This window comes from Canis lupus, chromosome Y (assembly GCF_048164855.1).
Source record: "Canis lupus baileyi chromosome Y, mCanLup2.hap1, whole genome shotgun sequence".
NCBI lineage: Eukaryota > Metazoa > Chordata > Mammalia > Carnivora > Canidae > Canis > Canis lupus.
Window position 1 is genome coordinate 5407273 of NC_132877.1, and position 27547 is coordinate 5434819.

The 27547-nt window shown below is 50.5% G+C and overlaps 1 protein-coding gene and 1 long non-coding RNA gene across 3 annotated transcripts in view; one reads left to right on the forward strand and one right to left on the reverse strand.

Moving 5' to 3' along the window:
* Positions 1 to 15457, forward strand: part of LOC140629081 (uncharacterized) — a 528858-nt gene extending 513401 nt beyond the window's left edge. The window contains exons 13-14 of one of the 2 annotated variants that reach the window (XR_012026945.1): positions 8328 to 8786; positions 9036 to 15457. This is a non-coding gene — a long non-coding RNA (uncharacterized lncRNA). Of the gene's footprint in view, positions 1 to 8327 lie in introns of both variants that reach the window. The other variant, XR_012026944.1, reaches the window with a different exon arrangement.
* LOC140629079 (anosmin-1-like) overlaps positions 1 to 27547 on the reverse strand; it is a 186393-nt gene that overhangs the window by 24807 nt on the left and 134039 nt on the right. The window contains exons 5-8 of the mRNA XM_072818483.1: positions 27158 to 27342; positions 24664 to 24793; positions 12211 to 12416; positions 9085 to 9229 (exon numbers count right to left, since the gene is read on the reverse strand). Coding sequence (XP_072674584.1) covers positions 9085 to 9229; positions 12211 to 12416; positions 24664 to 24793; positions 27158 to 27342 — 666 coding nt within the window. The remainder of the gene's footprint in view (positions 1 to 9084; positions 9230 to 12210; positions 12417 to 24663; positions 24794 to 27157; positions 27343 to 27547) is intronic.

Genomic DNA, 27547 nt, shown 5'->3' on the forward strand with positions numbered 1-27547 from the left:
TGTCTGTGGCAACGAGTTAGCAGAGAGGATAGGACATTTGTAGTAGGCAAGGCGATGCTCTAGGGACGGCGAGGCTGAGTCGTCTGCGGACTCGGTGCTGCTCTCCCCACCGTCACTGTAACTCTGTCTCCACCGCACACTTACTGCAACAAGGACTGTAAACGGGATTCAGACGACCCCACCCTCACATGCCCCACATGCAACGGGACGCAGAGAAGAGCTGCACTCAGAGAAAACACCAGGAAGCATTCCCCTGAACCCAGGAATCCAAACTTGAAATCCTCGCGCTTGGCCGAGGCCACCTCCCGTCACCATCTGGCTCTGCCTCTACTGTGGTTTGTGTCGTGCGGCCCTCACGTGGCTGTGCCTGTCCCCTTCGTGCCATTCCCAGTTCCTGACACCTGCTGGGTCCCTGGTCAGCGCGCGCCAGGCTCTGTCAGTGCAGCTTGCAGTGCTGCCCCCTGTCCGAGCCCTGACGACCCCTGACCTCTGCGGGGCCCCAGCTGCTGTCCTCGGGGACGATGTCCCGGGAGGCACAGAAGCAAACAGCCTCACTACACCCGTGGTTTCCCAGCGTTGGGTCTTGTTCCCTGGGCTTGGCTGCTGCCGCCAGAGCATGAGCGCTGGGAGCCTAGGGAAGGCACCGTGTGGGGTGAGCACATCTGGATTCAGGACCCTGGCGCTCAGCCCTGTGGGGGGCGGGGGGGAGCGCTGACTGGAGCATATGAGTCCCTTGGCTCTGGAGCCACTGGGCTCTTCTCCAGGAGCTGCGCCAAGGGGAGAACCTGGCTCCGCAGGGGACTCGGGTGGGTCCTGGGGGGCCCGGGGGAACCCCGCTGCTGTATGCACACTGCTGTGTGCAGGCCTGCTTGGCCTCTCCGGGAGCTCGACTGCAGCCATGGCCTGGGTCCCCCTCTGACACCATCCATGCCAGGGGGTGTTCCCCACTGACACCATCCACACTGGGGGGTGTCCCCCTCTGACACCATCCACACCCGGGGGGTGTCCCCCTCTTAGGCTCTCATCCCAAAGTCATCGCTCTCCTGAGTTCGCCATGAACTCCTGCTGTGCACACCTCAAGCACGCGTTAACTGGCTGCCTAAGGACTGAGATTTTCACAAGCCCATGTGTGCTTCCAATAATCCCTTGAAAGATCTGTGGCTTTGAGAATTCGCCAGCGGATACTCAAGATAAGGTTTAGATACTACGTTTAATCTCTATGCAAATTTTATTTTCGTATTTCCTGGGATGTCCCGCAGAAACTATTTTTCATTCCATACACGTTGGATGTAGTTTTCTGTGTGTCAGGGCTGAAATGCATGAATGTGTAGTGCTGCAGACGCTCGCTGCATGGAAAGGACAGAGGGGCTCAAGCCTCAGGCCTAGGAGCGTGGCCCTCGCAGTAAGGGGGAGCCCTGCACTTTGAGTGGTAAATAAACGTGCAATAAAGTCCCGAAGGTAAGAGAACGGAGAGAGTAGGCTATTTTTCCAAATGTCAAAACTGATAAACTTTATAGATTAAGAGGTTCTGCGTGTATCTGTCTGCATGCCAAGTGTCGTCTGCAGAGCTCGAGGAACACCCAAGGTGCAGGCAGCAATGTGAAGCATCGGCCCTGCGACAGCCCTGCAGATGCTCCTCCGACCTCCAGAAAACCAAGCTGCCTTTCCAGCCAAGGCTGCTATGTCGCTTGTCCTTCGAGGGGTGCGTTTATAGAACGTAATGAACGTTCAGCCTGTGGCTGCAGAGACGCTGAGGAGCCCGCAGGCCTGGAGAAATGTAATTCAGAAAGTGATTCACATGCTGGCGGGCACCCCCCCCTCTTGCCCCTGAAAGGTCATGTCCTTTGCCTGCACGACGAAGCTGTGATCATTTACTTCTGGTTGGTCTGTGATGAATACACAGCGTCCTTGTAAGAGGCAGCGGATGCTCTGATGAGACCGCAGCCCAGCGCGGGCACCCGAGAGCCTGACAAGGAGCAGGTGTGCATAAGAGGCTGAGCGGCTGCTCTGATGAGACCGCAGCCCAGCGTGGGCACCCGAGAGCCTGACAAGGCGCAGGTCCCGTAAGAGGCGAGCGGCTGCTCTGATGAGACCGGAGCCTAGTGCCGGCACCCGAGAGCCTGACAACGTGCAGGTCCCGTAAGAGGCAAGCAGCTGCTCTGATGAGACCACAGCCCAGCACGGGCACCCGACAGCCTGACAACGTGCAGGTCCCGTAAGAGGCAAGTGGCTGCTCTGATGAGACCGCAGCCCAGCGCGGGCACCCGAGAGCCTGACAAGGCGCAGGTCCGCGGGGCCTAATCCGCTGCGAAGCCCGAGTCTTCCCAGCACAGCCGGGACCCAAAGGGTATGCGCTGTCACCGGTGCTTTGCTCTCCTCACGTATTAGCTCCCTCCATCACCTCTGTGAAGCCACATGAGAGGCTTCGGCTAGTCCTGACTCCGGTGGCCCTTAGGTGTAAGTGTTGTTGACTTCTAAAAAAGATTTTGTTTGTTCATTTGAAAGAGAAAGAGAGGGATCCCTGGGTGGTGCAGCGGTTTGGCGCCTGCCTTTGGCCCAGGGCGCGATCCTGGAGACCCGGGATCGGGTCCCACGTCGGACTCCCGGTGCATGGAGCCTGCTTCTCCCTCTGCCTGTGTCTCTGCCTCTCTCTCTCTCTGTGTGAGACTATCATGAATAAATAAAAATTTATATAAAAAAAAATAAATAAAAGAGAAAGAGAGTGTGGGAGGGGGAGAGCGCAAGCAGGGGCAGAGGCAGGGAGAGGCCGACTCCCCGGGAGCAGGGAGCCCGGCAGGGGACTGGATCCCCGGCGCCGCCCGGACCACGGCAGAGCCCGAGGCAGACGCTCCACCGCTGAGCCCCCAGCGCCCGCTGCCCTGACTCCATCGGTCAGATGAGACATCGTGTGACGATCAAAGATGACGGAGCAGAAAGTGCCGCTCTGCTCAGCACCGGCCCGACGGGGAGCTGCGGGCGGCTGGCGGTGCCCCGAGCGTGCCCGCGCCCGCCTGCCTCCTGGACACGCTCTTCCCGGCGGGCAGGGGCGGTCTCCGGCCTCGGGAGGGCCCGCGCGGGCGGAAGGACGGACGCGTCTGCCTGGCGTTACAGAGCAGCGACCCGGCTCCGGCCAGGGGACCCGTGGCCGCCTCGAAGGGACGAGGCCGCCCTGCACTCGGCTTCAGGCGACGCAGCTCCACGCTCCTCCCCTACACGCGGGCGCCAAGCTCGGCCGCCGGCCGCCCCACCGACCCCATGCGCTCGCTTCTCGGCCGAGGCCCTGGAACAAAGCCCCACCGGGCTGCACAGCCCCGCGGCAGCTCCGTCTGCGTGGGACCAGGTGCAGGACGGCGTCCCTACGGTCCCGGGACAATGGGAGGGACCGGGACGAGGGGCGGGGACCAGGGGCGGGAGGGGCCTTGACGAGGTGGAACCATGAGGAGGGGAACCATGAGCGGGAGGGACCAGGGGCGGGAGGGGCCTTGACGAGGTGGAACCATGAGGGGGGGAACCATGAGCGGGAGGGACCAGGGGCGGGAGGGGCCTTGATGAGGTGGAACCATGAGGAGGGGAACCATGAGCGGGAGGGACCAGGGGCGGGAGGGGCCTTGATGAGGTGGAACCATGAGGGGGGGAACCATGAGTGGGAGGACCAGGGGCGGGAGGGGCCTTGACGAGGTGGAACCATGAGGGGGGGAACCATGAGCGGGAGGGACCAGGGGCGGGAGGGGCCATGACGAGGTGGAAACATGGGGGGGGGGGCGGACCATGAACGGGAGGGACCATGAGGAGGAGAGAATGTGACTGGGCGGAACCATGAGTGGGGGGAACCATGAGCTAGAGGACCAGGGGTGGGAGGGGCCTTGAAGAGGTGGAAACATGAGGGGGGAACCATGAGCGGGAGGGACCATGAGGAGGAGAGAACGTGACTGGGCGGAACCATGAGTGGGGGGAACCATGAGTGGGAGGACCAGGGGCGGGAGGGGCCAGGAAGAGGTGGAACCATGAGGGGGGGAACCATGAGCGGGAGGGACCATGAGGAGAGAACGTGACTGGGTGGAACCATCAGTGGGGGGAACCATGAGTGGGAGGACCAGGGGCGGGAGGGGCCATGAGAAGGTGGAACCATGAGTGGGGGGAACCATGAGCGGGAGGGACCATGAGGAGGAGAGAACGTGACTGGGTGGAACCATGAGTGGGAGGGAACCATAAGTGGGGGGGGGAACCATGAGCGGGAGGGGCCTTGATGAGGTGGAACCATGAGGGGGGGAACCATGAGTGGGAGGGGCCTTGACGAGGTGGAACCATGAGGGGGGGAACCATGAGCGGGAGGGACCAGGGGCGGGAGGGGCCATGACGAGGTGGAAACATGGCGGGGGCGGGCCATGAACGGGAGGGACCATGAGGAGGAGAGAATGTGACTGGGCGGAACCATGAGTGGGGGGAACCATGAGCGAGAGGACCAGGGGTGGGAGGGGCCTTGAAGAGGTGGAAACATGAGGGGGGAACCATGAGCGGGAGGGACCATGAGGAGGAGAGAACGTGACTGGGCGGAACCATGAGTGGGGGGAACCATGAGTGGGAGGACCAGGGGCGGGAGGGGCCATGAGGAGGTGGAACCATGAGTGGGGGGGAACCATGAGTGGGAGGGACCATGAGGAGGAGAGAATGTGACTGGGTGGAACCATGAGTGGGGGGAACCATGAGTGGGAGGACCAGGGGCGGGAGGGGCCATGAGGAGGTGGAACCATGAGTGGGGGGAACCATGAGTGGGAGGGACCATGAGGAGGAGAGAATGTGACTGGGTGGAACCATGAGTGGGGGGGAACCATGAGCGGGAGGACCAGGGGCGGGAGGGGCCAGGAGGAGGTGGAACCATGAGTGGGGGGAACCATGAGCAGGAGGGACCAAGGGCAGGAGAGAGCAGGCATAGGAGAGGCCGTCGGTAGGGTCCCAGGACAATGACAAGGAAGGACCAGGAGGGCGGGACCAGGGGCGGAAGGACCATGAGGAAGAGAGAACATAAGTGGGTGGAACCGTGATTAGGGGGAACCATGAGCGGAAGGGACCAGGGGCGGGAGGGAGCACGAGCGGGAGGGGCCGGAGAACATGACTGGGCGGAACCATGAATAGGGAGAACCATGAGTAGGAGGGACCAGGGGCGGGAGGCACCAGAGAACATGACTGGGCAGAACCATGAGTAGGATGGAACCATGAGCGGGAGGGACCAGGGGCAGGAAGCACCATGAGTCGGAGAGATCACGAGCGAGAGGGACAAGGAGCGGTCGGGACTGGGGGCGGTCGGGACCATAAGGAGGAGAACATGAGTGGGCGGAACCATGATTAGGGGGAACCATGAGTGGGAAAGACCAGGAGTGAGAGCGAACAGGGGCAGGAAGGACCATGAGCGGGAGGGACCAGGAGTGGGAGGGGCCATGAGGAGGAGAGAGCATGAGTAGGCGGAACCATGATTGGGGGGGAAACCATGTGCGGGAGGAACCATGAGTAGGGGGGAGCCAAGAGTGGGAGGGACTCTGGGAGGAGAGAACATGAGTAGGCAGAACCATGATTAGGGGGAACCATTAGGGGGAGGGACCATGAGGAATTGAGAACATGAGGTGGAACCATGAGTATGGGGACCATGAGCGGGAGGACCAAAGGCAGGAGGGGCCATGAGGAGGAGCAAACAGGAGGCAGAACCATGGTCTGGAAGGATGAGCGGGACTGACCGTGAACGGTCGGGACCAGGGGCGGGAGGCACCAGAGAACATGACTGGGTTGAACCATGATTAGGGGGGAACCATGAGCGAGAGGGACCAGGGACGGGAAGGACCATGAGCGGGAGGGGCCATGAGGGGGTGGAACCATGAGTGGGAGAGACCACGAGTGAGAGGGAAGGGGGGCGGGAGGGAACATGAAGAATGAGTACATGAGTAGGCGGAACCATGATTAAGGGGGAACCATAAGCTGGAGGGACTATGAGGGGGAGGGATCATGAGGAAGTGAGAACATGAGGTGGAACCGTGAGTATGGGGAACCATGAGCGGGAGGACCAAGGGCGGGAGGGACCATGAGGAGAGAACATGAGTAGGTGGAACCATGTGCAGGAGGGACCAGGGGCCTGAAAAACCATGAGGAAGTGAGAACATGAGTAGGCGGAACCACGAGTGGGGGAAACCAAGAGTGGGGGGAACCGAGAGCAGGAGGGACTTTGGGAGAACATGAATAGGCAGAACCATGATTAGGGGGGAAGCATGACCAGTAGGAACTATGAGGGGGAGGGACCATGAGGAAGTGAAAGCATGAGGTGGAATCATGAGTATGGGGAACCATGAGTGGGAGGGACCAGGGGCGGGAGGATCAAGGGCAGGAGGGACCATGAGAAGGAGCAAACAGGAGGCGGAACCATGGTCCGGGAAGATCATGAGCAGGAGGGATCATGAGCGGGACGGACCGTGAGTGGTCTGGACCAGGGGCAGGAGGGGCCAAGGAGGAGAGAACAGGAGTAGGCGGAACCATGATTAGGGGAAACCATGTGCCAGAGGAACCAAAAACGGGAGGGACCATGAGGAAGTGAGTAAATGAGTAGACGGAACCATGAGTACCCGGGAACCATGAGTGGGAGGAACCACGATCCGGAGGGGCCATGAGAACATGAGTAGGCGGAACCAAGATTGGGGATAAGCATGGGAGGGAGGGACCATGAAGAGGACAAACACTGAGTAGGCGGAACCATGGACAGGGGGTATCATGAGTGGGACGGCCCATGACCAGCGAGGCCAGGAGTGGGCGAGGCCTACGAGGTGGCAGGGCCGGGGTGGGCGGGGCCAGGAGCAAGTGGGCGGGCCTGCGAGGTGGGCGGGGCCAGGAGCAAGTGGGCGGGGCCAGGAGCAAGCGGCAACAAGGGCGGGAGGAGCAGGAGCAGGAGCCCCCCTGGGGGGTCCCGGGAGCAGCAGCTCCGTGCGCCGCCCCCCCCCACCGTGGCAGGCCGAGGTCCGCAGCTCTGCCTCCCGTTCGGGGTTCGGGGCTCGGGGCTGTGGGGATCCACCCAAATGGCGGGCGTCTGCAACCCCACAGCGGGTGGCAACGGGGCAGGGACGTGGTTCGCGCCGTCCCCGAAGGGCGAGGCGAAGCAGGAGCGCAGACACACGCCCCTCAGGAGGCCCTCTCACGGCGGGGGGACGTGCGGATGGCCGGAGCACGGCGGCCACTGGGCCCACGGCCCACGGCACGTGCCGGCGGACACGGGCGCCTCGGCGAAGAGCGAGGAGCCGCAGCACCCGGAGGCCCGAGGGCCCGGAGCCGGCCGCGCTGACGCTGAGGGGCGGAGCCTGCCGCACACTCCATACCCGTGCCCGTGCCCTGCGTCCGCCGACGCCTCGCTGCTCCGGGCCCTCGGGCCGCACCGCCACCTTAGCTGCTGCTGCCTCCGCGGCGGACTAATGCTTGTGTGATCGCGTCTACATGTTCATCGTCCACACTCCACATTAGGCAGAGATCACATGCATCCAGTGTTGCAGAGTGTGTGCGTCCATGTGCATGTGTGCATATGCGGGTGTCTCTGTGTATGCAGATGTGTGCGTGTGTGCATATGCAGGTGGCTCTGTGTACGTATGTGTGTGCATGGGTATGTGTACAGACATGTGCATCCTTATGCATCCTGTACACGTGTGCATGCGTGCATGTGTATCTGTGGACATGTGTGTCTGCTTACGCATCCTGTACATGTGTACATGCATGCATATGCCTGCGTATCTGTGTACATGTGTGTGCATGCATGCATATGCATCCTGTACCGTGCATGCATATGCATGCTTACGTGTATGTGTGTGCATATGCACATCTATTTGTGTATGTTGTGTATGTATGTGTATGTGCATGTGTCCATGTATATGCACATATACACAAATATACGTGCAAATGGACTAGATCGTGTATACTTGGGCTACACAGTACATAGGCACACTATATAGTGCGGCATGTTCATAGTATAAGAGTAACACAGTAAGTATCCCCCCATATTAGACGCAGTGCTGGCATAATTCGTAGCCGTACATTTCAGGTTGAGGAACGGATGGATGACAGGATTGAAAAATCAGTCTAAGTTTCTAAACATACAGAAAAGTTAAAAAAAATTTTTTTTCATGAGAATTTTTCAGTAACAGTTGTATCGTGCCCAGAGTTATACAGAGAAAGAGAAGACTGTTTCAAATACATTTAATCTCCAAAGAGACGGTTTCTCAAGCAGGTAGGAAGCTCTGTTTCTGGAACGTTTTTGAACGCGTCATTTCAAACAGACCTGCTCATTCCGATCCTATTTTTTGCAGGTGGTACAAGGTAATTACAAGCAATGACTGCGCCTAAGTCTGCAGAGCGAGGCTCGCCTTTCCTAAATTCAGACAAGCTTCGAGCCCATTGCTCTACCCTCTGCACCGGGCCCTGATGAAAGGCAGACGCCACGGGGCTCTCCTCCTAGGGAATCAACATCACACGCTCCTTTCATCTGCCCCGTTCCGGAAGCCTCGCCAGGCGCTTCTCCTCTGCGGCTCTCACCGGCCCGGCCCCTCTTGTGAACAAAGCCAGGAATAAGAAAGCGACTTCTTTTCTGGCTCAGATGGGGGTGCCATGTAAAGACCCTCCTTTTGCTTTGCACGGTCTGCGGCAAACATACTAGTTTAGGAAAACTGGAGACAAGGGAAATCAATATGGGAATAATTAACTCCGTGGAATATGAAGTAGCCTTTCCAGAAGTGACTGGGGCCGCTGTGGAATGCCAGTTAGAACGGGTGTGTCCCCTGCCCCATGTGCAGGAGTGGGAAGTTTTCTTGTTAAGCTTCCATTATGACACCAAAGTAGTGCATATTCAACAGATAAAAAATTGAAAGGTGGAAGTGTGTGACACACAGTAGTTCCAGAGGTCATCTCACCCAGCACTGGAGGCTCACGGCCAGCAGGGTCTCCCAGGTCACGACTGCCGGGGGAAAGGCTCAAGCTCACTCTCTCTGTCTCTCTGTCTGTCTCTCTCTCTCTCTTAGGCGAGCCCCAGCTTTACCACCCACCGGAGGACAAGGACTCGGCACTTACTGTGGCTGGCGGCGTGCGCCGGCGTGAAGTGCAGGGAGGCCTTGGCCCCCTTCAGGCGCGTCTGCCCCCAGTACGCCACGGCCTGCAGCTCCACGGTGTAGCTGGAGTCTGGCTGGAGTCTGTCCAGGATCACCGAATTCTGGGACTGCAGAGGAAGACAAAATTCACCACGCCCGTTACACGCCTGCCCTGCCTCTCCTCTTCGTCACAAAGCCACACGGTCCTCATGCAGCGGCATGTCACCCCCTACTTGGCTCTGCCCTCAGTTTTCTAAGATCACACAATTCTCTTTGTCTTTAGGATCCGAAAATCCTCTTTTACCATGCATCAAAATAAATTTTATAGAATGACCACACATATTTTTTGGAACTTGTTCCTCATCCAATGACTGGATCCTCCCTGATACTATACAACTGAATAATTCCGTCCCCTCCCATTCTAGACACCATCTCACAGAGAAGAGAGATGCGTTGGTCGTAAACTGACCGAGCTCATGTTGGCATACCTGGAAAAATTATGAATTGGCACTAACTGCATATTTAAAATATTTCTTTTAAATGTCCTATGAGTAAATTTCAATCAAAAGTAGTGAGGAGAATCATCCTAAGAAAATGTTTTAAGATTTTTTTTGGTCATCGTTATTGTTAGTGTCAAGCACTCATCCAGGTTTCTCTGTGTGACGTGCAGCATTAAGTGAAGCAAGTCAAAACGACCTCTTTGCCTAATGGCTGGAGGCCAGACAGGAATTCTACTACAGGCTGAGAGATCCAGTGACACATCAGAGCGAGCCAGGTGTCTGATGGTGGCCTCGAGACAGGAGCACACGTCTGATAACCCTGAGTCAGGTGCTTTTTCTAGGGTTACGGGAAACCAGCTTAGTTTCCTAAGAAACTGAAGAAAAATGAAAATAATGAAAGAAAAATAAAGTTGGGTGTCTTTGACGCATGTGATGGCTGTAAGGCTTGCCCAGAAACTACAGGGTGGTACTGACAGTGACACGGGACAGGGAGTGTCCCACTGGCACTGCAACACCTAAGGAACTCCTGTGTTTCAATTCCACCGTCACCTGTTACCAACATTCTGATCACACTCTCGGGCCTTGTGAGATCTCTTTTCGGCGCGAGAACATGCTTTCCGTGGGCATTCCAGAACCGCGACCATAAGGCTCACTGTAAATTCTGGATGGCGCTGCTATGGGATTCGGGCTTTTGAGGGATGAACGATCAGAATGCAGCCATCTCCGGCTGTTTGGCTCTGGAAGGCTGACGGCACAACCGCAAGTCAGAGAGAGGCAGACTCCAGGCCACGGTTGGGTCTTCGAGGGGAGGAGGGACAGTGCTCTGCACCGGGTGCTGCCGGAGGAAAACCCTCTTGGGGTCTCCTGGTGGACGTTTTACATCCTTTAACATGTAGTGTGTTTGCATAAACTACCAATCCTTGCTTTTACTTAGGGTTTCCTGTTGGATTATCACTCTCCCCAAACTGCTGTCTCCAAACTAAAAGAAAACTTACTTTTGAAAAAGCATCCCCTTGAAGATCCCCTCTCTCCTATTTACCAAGGATATTAGTAAATCTCTTAGTAAATGGGGACTCACTGATCCCTAAAAAGAAAATTTTATAATTTCTCATGTTCTCTTCGATTTCTCCATTTTTTTTAAAGATTTTATGTATTTTTTCATGAGAGACAGAGAGAGAGAGAGAGAGGCAGAGACACAGGCAGAGGGAGATGCAGGCTCCATGCAGGGAGCCTGACATGGGACTCAATCCGGGGTCTCCAAGCGGCGCTAACTGCTGAGCCACCCGGGCTGCCCGATTTCTCCAGTTTCTAATCCTAATCTCAACTGGTGAGATTTTGACATTGAGAATTTAGTGATCCACATGACCTATAGCTTGCCTATGGTGGATCCAAAAATTTAAATAGTGACCTACAATTTTGGCTACCCTGTCCTATTAACGGTGTCAATTAACTTTGCAGTTCACGTTTTATTTATCTAATTGACACTGGAAAGAAATACATTGCAGTTTCCTAGTAACCCATGATGCTGTTTGCTGATTGATGGTGTATGTGTGTGCATGTATGTGCATGTATGTGCGTGTGTGTGTGTGTGTGTGTGTGTGTGTGTGGTGTGCAGGCACTATTACCATTTTGCTTCCTACCCCTTATGGGTCCCACAATTTAAGCTCCTTTAAATCTTCCTATGTGCCAACCACGCGTTGCCAATTATCACTTATGGTGAAGTCCTTAAAAATAAAAGATGGAAATGTCAGAAAGTTTCTTAAAAATAAACCAAAATAGGCATCAGCTAAATATCAAGGTTACAGACTTTTGGAGACATGTTTTAGAATTCTAAATGGCACAGCAATTAGAATCTTCACTGCCAAAAAAAAAAAAAAAAAAAAAAGGCTTACCATCCTTTTTGTAAGACATTTTCAAATATTTATTTTTTTATGGAATTCAGCTTTATAAATTAGGGGGAAGTTGTTTATGTAAGTTTTCTAACAACAATAAAAGAAACCGAGTAACTTCTTTTTGTGCACTAAGAAATTCATGCAATGCCAAATGTTCACGATCATAGCAATCTCATTTCAGAAAATGGTTCAGTGAAGACTTTATTTCTTGGCATCTGGAAAATAAACCATTCCAAGTTCTTTTAATCAATGAGAGCAATATATTGTCAAACATGCATTTTCTAAGCTGATTAGCTTACAGAAGGAAATCCCCTGCGACAGAAAAGCCATGAACATTGCTCATTGATTTACAAGGATCTCAACCAAAACCAAAGAAGATCTAGATGCTAGGGACATTTTGAATTACGTGATTTTCTATGACAGGGCATCAAGACAAAAATGATTTCTGTTCCTCTCCTTTCTGGCATCGTGCCTGCCATTTGGAGATGAGTAGGTCAACGGGCTACCTGCAGCTATTTTCACCTAAAATGTCAAAGGCAAAACTTCTGGAATGGACCTCCACTCTCTGCACTTCCTCAGCGCAAGCGAGAGGGATGGGAAGTTTTCCTTCACCCATTCCTTCTCTTAGCTCACCAGAGGCCACCCCTGGGATCTGCGGCCTTGAGTTCAAATACACTTTGCAAGAAGACTCCACTCTTGCTTCTCGTACCCACTTACCCCATCCGTAGTCTTTCTCCGCTTCTTTTTTGTTGGGACGAGGGATTTGCTGTTGACCGTCCAGCTCCAAAACACCTTGTAGTGATGCACGGGGATGTCTGGTTCCTCAGGGAGATCCCAAACAATAGCCACGGTCACAGTGTTGTCACTGTTTACGGTGGAATTTGCAAGTCGGAGGTTGGCCGGAGCTGGGGGTGCGGATGGATCTGAAATCCAGGAGAAAGACACACCATATACTCAAGTACCAAGGTGACAACAAAAGCCATGTCCTTGGATGTCTAGTAACTACACTGTCAACACATGAGCACTGCCCTTTACATGCAGAGAAGCTGAAAACAAATACAGTCTCTTCTGTAAGCCTCAAATGAAAATACAGGGCACAAAACAGGAAGATAGATTCGTTTGGGCCACATTTGTAATCCAGAAGGCTCTATATACCACTATAACCCAGCTAAATTTTCACTGTACCTCAATTGATAAATTTTTATGAAATATGGTATAATTGGAGCACCTGTGTCAGTTAAGCGTTTGACTCTCGGTTTTGGCTCAGGGTGTGATCCCACAATCATGAGATCCAGCCCGAGTTGGCCTCTGCACTCAGCACGAAGTCTGCTTGAAATTCTTTCTCCCTCTCCTTTTGCCCCTCCCCCTCCCCGCTCACATATGCTCTCTCTCAAATAAATAAAATCTTTTTTAAAAAAACAAACAAACATGGTAGGATTCCACTTAGGCTGGTTGGCATTAAAAAGGTCAGCAGAGTAGACCTGGCTTTGAAAACTCTGGGCAGAAAAAGAAAGAAGTCCAGCTCACCCGAGTAATTGTTTTCATCTTACTGGTCGTGTAGCTTTTGATCCTTGCTTCAGGAAGAGTGAAAAACGGAGATCAGCAAAAATAAAGCATTTTTTTTTTCTTACTCTACATTGCAAATTGGATGGCATACGGATGACATCCATTTTTGTAATTTCACCATTTCTGGCTTGTCACATAAACCAAAACCTTCTCAGCTGTCAAGAGACAGACTAGGCTCTGGAATTATTACTCTACAAATCTCCATGTATATATATATGTATATATATATGAAGATGACTAAACATGCATGAGCTAGACGGCCTTTCCTTCATTCTCTGCCATAAAGTGAGCAAGTGTAGATGCCGCTCACCACAAATTATTTACAGATGGTTTCGTTTTGAAGACGCTTTCCCAGAAAAATGCTGTCAATAATTCGAATATTTATAATACCATCTGCATCAGAAGTGGAAAGAGGTTATAGCTAACTTGATAGAAATGAAGCAGACCAAGGGAAAAATACCCATGTTTTTACTGTCGGGATTGTGTGTGGTTTGGGGATGATGAAAACATGAATCACTTTTAAAAATCTCTTGCTTTTCTTGGATATGTAAGGAAGGAGCGCAGGTCTGGTTGATTGCTCAATCTTTAAAAATGAGAACATTTCGTAGTCACTTTTTCAGGTGAGTGGCTAACCCAAAGCACAGTTCGTGATACTGTTGATCAGGTGGTCCTGAGACAGTCAACTTCAGGAAACTTCTGGGAGCGCCCGAGACATACACTGGGATACGCTGACTCAGTGAGTCCCCGTGGGGCCCCATATGTATAAATTTCATATATTTGCATAAATATGTATTTGTAGGTTTTATGTCAAATATTTTCTATGTAAAACACACAATTCTGAAGCAGATGATCTACCGCAGGCCGGAACTTGAAAAGCACCGCACCTGGTGGCAACAAAGCAAGAGGTGTGAGCGCCCCTGGGTTCTGGGTCAGCTGGAAAACGCTGGTTTGCCTCACCCTGGGCCTGGGGAGCGCCGGGGAGCCCCCTCCGGTCATGCACGTGGACGCAGGGACACCGCTGGGCCGCCTGCACTCTGAGTCACGGCCTCCACCTGACACGACTCTGCTCCCAGTGCGGCTCCTGCTCGGCCTCCCCGGCTGGCTCACCGCACGCCGCCGTCTGCGCGGGCCGCCCCCCAGCCCTGCCCCCTCGTGTCCTCGCACCTCCTGGGGCTCTGGTCCGGTCACAGCTTTACCCAAGGGCTCTGTTCCGCTGACTCTCAGGTGCATGTGCTCACGGGAGCCTGGACGGTCAGCTCCGCTCGGGGCCTCCGAGCCACCCCAGGCAGGAGGCGTCCGACTCAGCCCTGGTCGTCAGCGCAGCTCAGGAGCAAACTCCTTCCTTCCGCTTGGCCAGAGCTTAGCCAGACGGGACACCTGAGGTCACAGCGTCCCTCGGAGCCCTTCGGCAACACCTGCTGGCGGACTTCAGCGCACCGCGGTCAACCGCGTGATGCCGCGGGCACCGCCACCTTTCCCGCAGTGTGGCAGGGGCCTCCCCTCAACCCTGCCCGTGCTGAGGCCTCCGGAGCCTCTCCCAGTAGTGCCCACACCGGGTCCGTCGCTCCCGCTTGAGGCTTCCCGGCTCAGGGTCCAAGCATTAGCAGTCCCCCAGGTCCTGCAGACTGGGGCCTCGCGTTGCCTCCCAAATGCTTTCCCAGGCCCACCAGGCCCTCTGCTCAAGTCCCATCATTGCCTACTAGGCCGTGGAGAGGCCAACCACCAGGCTGAGACGTCCCCACGGTCTGCCTACCGCTTGCCCCCGCAGCTCCCCGTGGCGGGCGCCTCACCTGCTGGGGGTCTACCAGATGCCACCCCATTCAAAAGAGCTACCAGCTCTTTCCTCCCGCCCGAGAAAGTTTTCACCATGATTTCTCCTGCTTCCTTGTTCTCCACAGCCCTTATGACCAGTTAACTCACTTATTATGTACCTTATTTGCTATCTGGCTCTACCCTCAATAATGAAAGCTCCACGAGAGGAGGAAGATTTTTTTGTTTTGTTTTGTTCACTTCTGTATTCCCAGCATGGAGAAGAGTGCGTAGCACATGGTAGGCACTCAGGAAATAGATGCTAAATGAATAGGTGAATGGATGACAGTTTTCCTAAACGTTGACTTTAATCTGATATTTCAGTTCAAGTTTTCGACCCCATCAACTGAAATGGGTGAATCGTGACAAGACCATAAAGGGAACTGGAAAACCAAAGGGGGGCTCTTTCTGGCTTGAAATAAGAGACTCAAAGCAACCCTCCTTCCTCTATTGTACGACTCCATCTGTAACCTAGAAAAAGGAGCTACAGAGTTTTTGGAGAGGGAAACTAGTTTGCAGGCTAATCATCACTTCAAGACAAGGAAATAATTTCAATATGTAAAGACGATCACAGCTGTACATGTTTTCAGTGATGCACCTGAAAGTCTGTGTACGGAAAATAAAGTTACATGAATTCTCAAGTTATTCTAGGTGCACGGGAAGAGCTCAAAATCATCTCCTCTTCTCAAGAAATCCAAGTGTAATGATATTAGGTATTTCACCAGTGTCTTCATCTACTCCATTCAGTACATTCTTACTCACTGCCCCAGAAAACTTGATCACAACTTGGATGTGATCATCAAAATCCAGAATAACATCATCTCCTTTATGGAACATTATGAAACACACAACAACATAATTCCTGAGAACAACGTATAAGGAAATAATGCTTTCAAATATGTGAATTAGTAATTTTTGCTTTACATTATCTGACATTACCTTTACATTATTCTCAACAATTTACGCTATCAAGATGGTGTACTTCCATTACCAGGATGAGATGCCCCCCAAATAATCACTGTTCAGTTATGAAGCAAAAGGCAATTGCAGAGACTTTCTGGTCTCCTGATTCTCCTCTGTCAACCAAATATTCATTTCTCCATTTATTTGCTGTAGACGTCAGGTGAGAGGCAGCCTATCCCATCTGTCTAATCTGAAGGATTTCATTTTCAATCCTAAAATTCCCATAGTCAACCCATTCCCTGCTTTGTGTGATGGCTCGTTCCATTGCAAAGGAAAATATATTCCCTTTGCTGAATCACACAGAATCTTTTCTTTTCGTTTGCATGATGTCTTAATTGCATTCAAATTTTGAAATGTCTACTTGGAAGTCTGCATGTGAAAAAAAAATATATATATATAAAGACTCTACATTTTAATAAAGCCCTAACGCATTATATAATTTATTTACTTGGCACTTAAAAAAAAAAACTGGTAAATGCTTTTGGTTAGAGAGGTAAAGCAACTTGTCCAAGGTCATTGAAGTAATGGGGGGCAGTAGAGTCGGGAGAATGGAAAGGAGGGCAGAAAGAGGGCATCGTCAAGGCTCTAAAATACATGCCCACACATGCCTCATCTCTACCTATGTCTTTTTTTTAAGATTTTATTTATTTATTCATGAGAGACACAGAGAGAGAGGCAGAGACACAGGCAGAGGGAGAAGCAGATTCCATACAGGAAGCCTGATGTGAGACTCGATCCCAGGACCCCGGGATCACGCCCTGAGCCGAAGGCAGATGCTCAACTGCTGAGCCACCCAGGTGGCCCTCATCTCTACGTATGTTACACATCCATCGCTACTATGGGCCAGTGTACCTACAAAAAGAAAACACGGAAAGCTCTTCTGTGGGGAACATGTTCATCTTTTAATTACCTAGTGCAGGAACTGACAAGCTTTTTGAGTCAGGGGCAGAGAGTGAACACTTCAGGATTTGCAGACCATGCGAGCTCTGTGGCAAGCAACTACCTAACTCTGCACCTGTAGCTCAAAAGCCACCATGGAAAATATGCCAACAAATGAGCTGTGTGCCAATAAAACTTTATCTGTAAAAGCAGGCAGCAAGCCAAATTTGGACCACGGGCCATACACTGCCAACCCCTGAGCCAGTCTTTCAAAAGCAGCACTACCATTAGCTTTTGAAACATGACATGAGCACGATCTCTAATGTTATCAAGGCATGGTTATACTTTGTGGGGTAAATGTTGGACTTTTGTTGCCATTTTACAGATGAGGAGATTGAGCGTGGGAGATTTACGTTCTAGAGCAGAGAGTGAAAGGTCAGAGTCTTATCACAAGACCAATGCTCTCCAAGCCCTCCCTCTGAAGCTTAAATCAGAGGATTTCTCCTCCACCTTGATTCCCTTTCTGCTGCTTTCTACTCCCTCTGTGTTCTCCCCAATTATCTGCAGAAACCCATCTCCGAAAGCAGAAGGAAGCACTCTTCCAAAGATAACCGGCAGAGGAAGGCTGTGGTAGCTTTTTCTACTTACATACACTTTCCAGTTCAAGCTGTATTAATCCTTTAGCATGAATTTATCTAATGTTAGTGTTGGACAAAAATAGTTCCTTTTATTCACGATCACATGTGATGCTTCCAGCCATGGAAGGTGGAACATTTGGGTTTCGCATAGAGATTTAAGGTTTCATTCTTACCTTTGGTGGGTAATGCCACAAGTGAATGGTAGCGTGCTTATCAGCAGAAAAGAGCTGATAAGTAATCACATGCACATACACATATATACTCAGACTTGCGCATATAGAGGAACAACATATGTTCTAAGAAAATAGATGTTACTTTTATTACTTACTTGATTTCCCCAAATGGTATCCAGAGATCAAACCTCCCACTGACACACACTACAGAAATATCTCTTAAGCTAAGTAATAGTGATCAAGTGGAGTTACATTTTTAAAGCAATGGTAAAAGCACTCATGCATTTTGCAACCGAAAACCAAATTGAAAGGTTGGTTCTAATATTTGGCTTTTCTTTTCCTTTCCAGACTCAGCAGTCAGGATAATTTTCCTTTCCTCGTTTTTTTGTTTTGTTTTGTTTTTTTTAAAGAGAGGAAAAGAAATCACCCTGCAGTATCTAGAGACACAACTCATGAGCCTCTGAAAAGCTGCAGAAGCTACACGGCAGGCACGTTTCCAACTCTTAAATAGTTTCAAGACACATGCACCGGGGAGTCGTGCCCAGTGGAAATGGCACACACGGAGCAGCTGCGGAGCCGCATAGAGTCATGGGTCCCCGCGGAGCAGCAGGGAACTTTATTACTCCCGGTGATGTCTGTTCTCCTTTTACTAACACTCTGTAAGGTATGGAATAACATCCGGGGTGATACTTAGGCGCTTGGAAAGCAATGCTGTCTGCTGATTTTTCTTTCTTTCCTTTTTTAAAAGATTTTCTTTATTCATGAGAGAGAGAGAGAGAGACAAAGAGAGAGGCAGAGACACAGGCAGAGGGAGAAGCAGGCTTCATGCAGGGAGCCCGACGTGGGACTAGATCCCCGGTCTCCAGGATCACACCCTGGGCCGAAGGCAGTGCTAAACCGCTGAGGCACCTAGGGATCCCCTGATTTTTTAAAAATTATTTATTTATTTATTCATGAGAGACAGAGAGAGAGGCAGAGACACAGGCAGAGGGAGAAGCAGGCTCCATGCAGGGAGCCCGACATGGGACTCGATCCCAGGTCTCCAGGATCACACCCTGGGCTAAAGGCAGCACTAAACCGCCGACCCACCTGGGCTGCCCTGATTTTTCTTTTAAATGCATCCTGTACACATGGGAAAATAGAGCAGAAGGATGCAGGAAAGGACGTGAATGTGGAGGGAAATGAATATCATAACTAAAAAATAATGCATTAGCTGAATGACAACAGAAGGCGGATTTTAACATTTTTCCTTCTAAGTTCCCTTTAGTGTTTGCTATTCCAGAACCTTAAACTGATATTGACTAACTGCAAACATCCAAGTAAATGTCTGCTTGCTCTTGGCAACACGCAAAAAAAAGAAATCAAAATAAAATCAGGTTTTGCTTTTGTACCATCTACAAAATTAGAAGCCTTCCTTCTGTCACTATCCATGTTGAGGCGCAGAAGTCATGCCAAGGGGCAGAAGTACTCTTTCCCAAGTTCGGCAAGCTAGTAAAAGAGCATTTTGGCAGAGATACTCGGCCTTAGCCATACATACTTCCAACACTGGGCACGTGAAGCACACAGAGTTTTTGCCCCTTCGATTCATACCAACATGCTCAAGGCAAGGTGAAACACCAATTTGCTGCAATTATAAGCAAACATAGCAGGGAACCCAAAAATTTCATTTTCTGTAAGTACAACTGTCCCTCCTAGTGGTTTACTCACAAGTCTGGGGACTCTGTCAGTTAGAAATTGGTAGCTTTCTTACATAACGTGACACTTGCCGGGTGCTGGCATAGGGTGGCATCAGGGGAGAGGCCAAGTGAGGCTGAAAGGCATGCCTGTCTCCGGCTACCACCGGCGTCGGGCACAGGAAGGAGACCGGGAACCTGCTAACGCGGGCATTCCTTCCATGGAACTGTTAATATACTGATTTTAAACCCCAACTGAAAATGTACGAGACGCCCCCGTAATAGGAATCCTATGGGTCTAGAGCAAAAGCCTGGTAGACCCCCCAGTCCCTGCAACTGTACAATCTCAGGACACACAGTTCAACTTCTAAGTGCCAGCCTGTCGCCTGAGCCTTCACCTGGGCCCTCAGGAGGCTGTGCCCATGTGCAGGACAGATGCGCCAGGAAACAGCCGGAGTCCCGTGACGGTGTCCTCGTGGGAAGGAGTTCTGGTTGCCCCGGTGACAACCAACATGAGAACGCACCTTTTCCTCCTCCTACCCACCCGGTTTCCTGGATTTCCTCCGAAGCAAGCCACCCCCACTCAAAGCTTTTACATGCCTGGGCCTCTGGGGAAGCCCCATCGCTGTAGGAACTGTCTGTGTGTCCAGGTCACCTGCTAACAGGGCATGTTCCCACATCCTTGTGCACACACGGGACAGGACTAGCAACACCTCAGGGTTCTACACACCACGCCTCCTATGGTTTATTCTCCATGCAACAGGATAGAAGAGTTGGGGTAGACCCTACAATCTGGCAGCTTGGGAGCTAGAAAGATGCTTCATCCTAGCAGCGACCTAGGAAGCTAATTCTCCGTGGAGAAGCACTACCAGTTCTACTCCAAATAACGAGACAAAACAAAACATAGAAAACAAAAAACAAAAAACAAAACAAAACAAAAAAAAAAACAAAGATATTAGGATACTGAATAATTTGTAATTTTAATTTTTAGAGCTGAAGCCAATTATCCATCTTAATACTGGGGGGAAGGTAGTAGAAAATTTAAATAAGTAAATACAGAAATTATCCCAACTGCTATTTGCAGCTTCCTGCTGCCAGGAGGAATTATTGATTGATTCTGTCCATTTTATAATCATGCATCTCTTCCAGGGGAGATAGGGAGGGGCCAACAACAAGACTGGTATTCACCGGGAGGAGGAAAACATGAACCTGAGTTACCAATCTATGCATAACTCAGAATTTTCTGTAAAAATCATCATTCTGAGGGGTTAGGATTTAGTTATGGGAAAAGACAGGAGTTAAAAGGAAATTAGCTTAGTCAATAGCCAATCCATTCTGGCAAACCACAGTAATTCTGTATTTAAACATAACCGTTAAGAAGAGAATGACAAGAATTTGGGCTTTTCCACAAAAATCAGGATTATGGCCAATGAATACCAGGCAGAAAGCATAAACGAAACCCATTTTATCAAGTTCTTTTTTTCTTTCTCCATTTAATTTTCCTTTTATTTTCAGAAGTGTTTATTGTAGATGGAGAAAAATCCCTTCCTCTCTCCCTTGACCCAGACTTAAATTACTGAGGCTGGCCCTCCACCCAACTCAAATACACTAGAAATTACTTACCCTTTGCACAGACTATTATTTTAGAGGCAATCATTCTTTCTCAAAGCCATTTTAAACCACTAGAGGACTTACAACGGTACAGTTTCAGTTCTGGAGCACACCAGGAATAAATGGGCTTTTATTAAATGAAAATGCACCGTTTTTGGAACCGTAGCAGCCTCTGGTAAAATGTCCTATTTCCTGCTTTGACAAATACGCCCTTTATCCATACTTCCGTACATCTCATCGTGAGGAACATTCTAGACTGTGGCTCTCACGCTTTCGAGACTGCAAGTGCTTCTGCAGAATTCGGAACAGGTTCTACTGCGGGTTCACTGAAGATGCACCTCGGAATCACGGGACCAGCACAGTTCAGCTCAGTGGCTGCAGACGGCCTCCAGGGCCTGTCCAAAGGATGCTCGGCCCTTGGTACGATGGCGCCACATCTTTCCCGCTTACTTAATCTCATCAATGGAGAAAGGGGTCTTAATGGGGGGGGAAAATTGTTTAAATGACTTTAGGGGAACTTAAATTGTATGTTGTAAAACTCACATTAAACGAACAATGCGATGACGTTTAGGATTTTCTGAGATGGGCAACCCATGTCACCCACTTTTACAATGGTTCCATCACCCCCAGTAAGATTCTTCGTGCGTTCCTGGGAGGACGTTAAGGTAGAAACCAAGCTGTTTTTGTGTCTTCGGCTTCAAAAGCTTATCCACTCGTGCTTCTCAACAGCGACCTTACCAGCACGTCCTTCAGCTGTTGCTGAAGGAAGAAGGCTGTTTGCAGAACGGGGCCTGAAACAGCAATCCCAGTGACTGGGAAGCGACTACCCCTCTGGAACTCTGCGTATCCCGAAATCACTCTGTATCCTATGCATTTCCTGCGAGGCACGGGCACCTTCTCAGGTGCCATCAGCTGTGTCCCCCGGGGGGCTCCCTCCTTGCTGCGTCCAAGTGACCATCATCTTCTACCAGGAAGGCTGCAGTGACCCCCTCCCCAGGTCCACGACCCCGGCATCCCTGATTCTCTGTCCTCCTCTCTCTCATCTCCTCTTTGCACAACAGTTGGGGAGGCCCCACTAAAATCTCAGTCACATCATGTTCTTTGCTCTGCATCCCCCAGCTGCTCCCATACCTAACAGAGCGTAAAATCCATGCTCTTTACAGTGGCTATGAAAACCCAACAAACCCACTTCCTTTCTGCTTCTCAGGCTTCATCTCCAGCTCCCCTGCCCTGTTTTGCTGCTCAACCAACCCTCAGGCTCTTCTGCTGTTCCATGAACACTGCAAATTAACTCCTGCCACAGGACCTTTGTACCAATTATTTCCAGTAACTGCAATGCTCTTCTTTCAAATTGGTACAAGGCTGATTCACCTCCTTTGCACAAACACCTCTCTCTCTGCAAAACCTCTGTCCACTCTCCCTATAACTAAAACCAAAATACCCCAAACATCAGCTGTCACTACCTATCCTACAAGAGTATTTTACTTATTAACCTTGTTTACTGTTTCCTCAAAACCCCAATTGGCAGAAGAGTGTGTGTGAGTATGTGTGCTCCACCAAAGCACACATTTTTCACCTTTCCTTCATTTATTATCCCCTGTGCCTAGACCAGAGCCTGACACATATAGGAGCTCAACAAATGTTTCTTTAATACAAAAGCGAATGAAACTTGAGTGATGAGAAGGTGAAGATTCAGAACTAACTTTGTTTCTACCTTAAAGTTTCCCCAGTAAGGCATGGAGGCTCTTGGAGGGTTCTAAAGTGGACGATGGTGATGCACACCTCCATAAATAGTACAAATGATTGGACTATACTCTTCGGAGGAATGAATTTAACGGTATGATAATTATATTTCAGTCAGGTTGTTATAAACCATTTTCCCATTAAGGCACTTTCTCCGTTTGAGGAGATCTGAGTAGGTGAGGGAAGATGTGGTGCCATCTTGGAAATGGGCAAGTGTCCTTTACACAAATCCTAGAGGAATTGTGTTCAACCATTTAGTGGATCTGTTACATTTCCATAATTCTGTGATGCATTTTCACTGGGAAAAGAGTAGAATCTACTATGAATTCTGGGCAGACATTTCTGGCTTGCCAGAACTGCAAGGACGGTGTCTCTGGAACGCTCAGTGTTGGGTGTGTCTGGAAAATCAGGGACGAGAACAACAGTGTAATGGTGAATGCCATGCCTCCCCAACATGGTGCATTCTCATTCAGCGAAAGCCTATTTAAATCTGAGGGGTGCAGCTGGAATTGCAGACTGTTGAGGTGCTCAGATATCCAGGGGGCATCCTGGGACAGCATGGCCTGGCTACATGCTCAGAATGGATGCCTCTGAGGTGCTGGCACTGGGGGCTGCCAGCAGAGCTCTGCCCAGATCCCACCCAACCACTGAAGGTACCCCACATCTGTCTCCAAAGGCTGGAAGCTGCTACCGGCTGCTCTCTATCTGCAGCCCTGACCTGGAAGCACCAGCCCAGGCAACCTGCAGGCAACCGCACAGATGGTAACGTATTTTGACCTCGACGTGCCTGGATCGCATTTGAACCATGAAACCCAAGGTGAAGAGTTCTCAAGCCTCTTATTGATCCTTGCCTCTGAACCCACTGTTAATTATTTCCTTTGCCTCTCTAAATCATCAGACCAATTGGAGACACAGCCTCAAGACGAGGTTTGATGTCTATGATTGCAGTTTTAAACTTCCTTAGTGGATTTGCCTCAAAGGAGGGAAAAATGCAGCTTCCCTTTCTTTCTTAAAAGGTCTTTTAAAATAAAGTTAACAGCGCACAGCATACGGTGTAACAGAATCCAAATACTAACTTATTTTGGTTGCAAGCTTTCCACTTCTAAGACCAACGATGACTTAGACAAAGAGGCGGCAATATTACATCGAGAGAAATGCACAGACTGGCTGCGACGTAGACATTTCCCCAATCACACAACAGAAATCACAAGTTATAGCAGCCACTCCAAACGTTCCCATAGTTGGTTAGGAAGTGAATCAGCTCACTAGCCGCGATCTGTGAAACGGGATCTTGTGGCAGATGTACAGTGAGCAGTGAAGGTGTACAGCCAAGGAGGCACAGCCGGAGAAACACACACGGAGGCATTACTGGCATCTAAACCAGGTCCATCCTGCCACTACCACACACTAAACTTACCTGAGATGTCACATCATTAGTATTTGTTGGATCCCAGAGACTTTCCTAATAGCAAATGAAATAAGAACGGAACAAGGGACACCCGGGTGGTTCCGTGGTTGAGCGTCTGCCTTCGGCCCAGGGCGTGATCCTGGAGTCCAGGGATTGAGTCCCGCATTGGGCTCCCTGCATGGAGCCTGCTTCTCCTCCCTCTGCCTGTGTCTCTGCCTGTGTGTGTGTGTGTGTGTCTCTCATGAATAAATAAAGAAAATCTTTAAAAAAAATGAAAATAATGGCAATGACATAGGTGACTCACGGTTTCAATTCTGGATGTTTTGAAGCACCAGAGATTAATTACACACTGTATGCAAACACCGTTTGAAGAAAAGCTGCACCATCTGAAGTAGCTCAAACTAAACCCTTCTCTCCAAAACTTAATTGAATGGTGACTACGCCACAGTATCTTGAGGCAAAGATTGATGGGAAACCACCACTTCAAAGTGGAGGAAACCCCATTATATCATCTCGGGTGATGTTTTGAAGGTAGAAGGCCCAAGGATGTTCTTAATCGTACATCCTCACACATCTGGCCCCGTTCACAAAGAACAGCAAAGCCACCTGCTGACCAACCATAAATATGAACACGGGGACACCACGGCTCCGCATCCCAGGTGCGCCCGGGAGGAAGGAGAGCATGGGGTCAGGAGAGCAGGACTGACCTTTGGAGGAGCGGAAGTGTTTGCTGGGGGCCGTGAAGCCTCGGGTGCCATGCACGTTGACGGCTGCCACTCGGAACTGATACCACCTGCTGGGTCGTATGTCGGTCAGCTGGACCCGCTCATCTGTGGTCTGAGGAGAAATGTCACAGGGCAGAGAGACGGGTCGGTTGGGTCCGCCTTCAGAGCACACCACGTCGGCAGCCGGCCCAACGCCGCCCTGGCCTCCCTGTGCCCTTGTGCAGGAGTGTGGCCATCGAGCGCGGTTGGCAGAAAAGCTGTCAGGGCTCGAGGAATTTCTAGGACGTTTTAAGTGCTTCATTCCACTTCTAGGGATTTCACCCCAAACAGTTAAAGATCTCTGGAGCCAACGCGATGAACGTGCCTGGGCTACTTAAGTCTGGTGATTTAATGTAGCATTAAAGCCACGAGGGGTTTCATCCCTCAATTACACATCTGAGCATTCGAATATACGCATGAGCTAATCATGACATTATAGGCAAGAAAATGAAATCATCTTTCGATTATAGAAAGAAAATGCCTCTCTAGCGTGCCTGCCAAATACAGTCTTGGAAGTCGCTATGAGGACCCATGCGCATTAACGAGTACTAACAACTTCTAGAATTACACTGAACCCAAGCCTCTCTTCCTTATTTGTGTAAATCGGGTTAAGACCTGCAAGGTCCCGGTCATGTTCGTCCAAGGGGAGGTGTGTTGACATATCTCTGTCCCAGAAAATGTCCAAAGGGAAAAACACTGGACACTGGGGAAGGTGCTAGACGGGCTGCGTCTCCTGCTGGAGGCACAAGGCAGGACTAAGCTCTCCCCCTTCATCAGGCTGAGGGGAAGTGTGGCTCTTTCTCCGCCACCCTGCGGCAGACCCGCAATCGCCTGCACCGATGACAAGGGCCACAAGGCCACGTATGGCACCTCGTCTACGGCCACTGCGGACTCAGCCTGCGCCCAGTGATGAATGCAGGCCAGGAGGATGGAACTGAACCCTCCCACACCCCAGTCCCCAATAACCTCTTGAAAAGGGGTGTCACCTTTGCTTTACTATCTACAAGGGAAGGCTCTGGACTCTCCAACATGGTTTTCTACCTCATTTGGTGGAACAGGAGGGGACTCTTGCAGGGACGTCAACGTTTACTAGCCTTGAGTTTACAAAAACTGAACTCAGTGTGATTCCCACAGCATTTAGCAAAGAAAGGAAGGTGGGAGGAAGACAAAGACGTGAACTAGTGAAGATAATAAGATTAACTGAAGATCTTTCCTCTCTCCAGAAGAGAAGGGATAAAAGACCTGATGTTTTTTTTTTTAAGAGCTGATTTTATTGTCAGTTACTTTCATAAGTCTTTAAGTAATTTGGAAAATTTACAAGTGAGATTATACCATTAAGGAAGCACACCACATAAATCAAAGAGTCTTTTAGGCTGTATGCCAGACATCTTTATGTTTTATGAAAGCAAACTTTTTTTGAGAGAATAAGTATGAAATAGAATTACAAAATTTATTTGACCAGTTTTGTTTTTTTTTTTTTGCCACTAATTTGTTTCTTGTACATCAAATTGTTCATTTACTTAGGGTGGGGGGTGTCTCTAAATTATTTTAGTGTTTATCTTCTTTGATATACTACTATTAGGAAAGAGCCAAATTCCCTGTACAAACACCTGCCCGCTGAAATTTATTTTGTATTTACTGAAAGGCACAATGGGAATCTCGTCCTTGGAGCAACACGACCTGATGGACGCCGGGTCAGAATTTCTGCCCGCAGACACATGTGGAAAAGGCACTGCAGTTGCTGAGGGCATGAGGCAGGTTCACATTGAAAATTTGTTCTTTCTCTAGAACCGTGTAGGTTTCTTACAGCTGGTAGTCCATTTAACAGCTCTTAAAAAGAAAGAAAATATTTTGCTTTTCTCATCAGCGAGACAGCAGAGGAAGCAGCGGAGCTCAGATAAACCCCGGGAGTGCTGCCGTCCAGGTGGGGTATCAGTTGACCAGGACGGAGGAAGCACTTAGCAATGATTGAGGGTCTGCTGGCTCCCTCCCACCACGGCCGTGCAAGAGAGGAATCTCACCGCGCGCCACCCCAGTCCCTGTGTAGAGCGAAGGCTTCGACGCAGGAGAAACAGGAATGGTTCAGATGAGCTAGTCCTAACACAGTTGCATTTCTCCTACTTGGGTGGGTTTTAGGTTTATCTCAAGGAAATATACTTCTTGGAGGAAATAAATGTGAACACTCAGAAAATCTCCCTTGCACATATCTTTTGAGCAAAGAAAGCCAACACTCAGGTTACTGGTCGCACCGGGTCACATCTACGGAGCTCATAGACACATGTCTTCTGCAGACAGCATGCTATGACGTCCACGGCTGACTAAGTCATTTCGGTAGCCAGGTATTCGGGCTGAGGCACGGCGAGTTCACTCTGTACCTGCGGGTGGGTGGTAGACAGATGTCACCGAAATGGGGGGGGGGGGTCCAGGAAGCGCTCACCTGGGCTACTGTCTGCCACTGTGTGGCATCGTCCTCGCTAGGATGGATCCCGTAATTCCACCTTCTCTGTACCACGTAGATCACGGGCTCAATGGAAATATTGAATTTCGAGGACCACTTAATCTCCAGCTGTCCGGACTGCAGTTCTGTAAATCGCAACTCCTTCCTGGGCTTCAGGGGGACACCTGAAACAGGACCGTGGCCACGAAAACCATTAGCGAGGGATGCAGGTGCATGCAGGGAAAGCTGAGGAAGAAAAGACAAATCTTTAGAAAAGACAAATCTCAGGTAATGACAAGTGATGCTCACTTCCCTCCAGAAAAGTGGCTTCGCTCTGTCCGGGTTCCGAGTTTGAAACCTTCTGACACAGAGGTCAGCCCGCCGCATCTC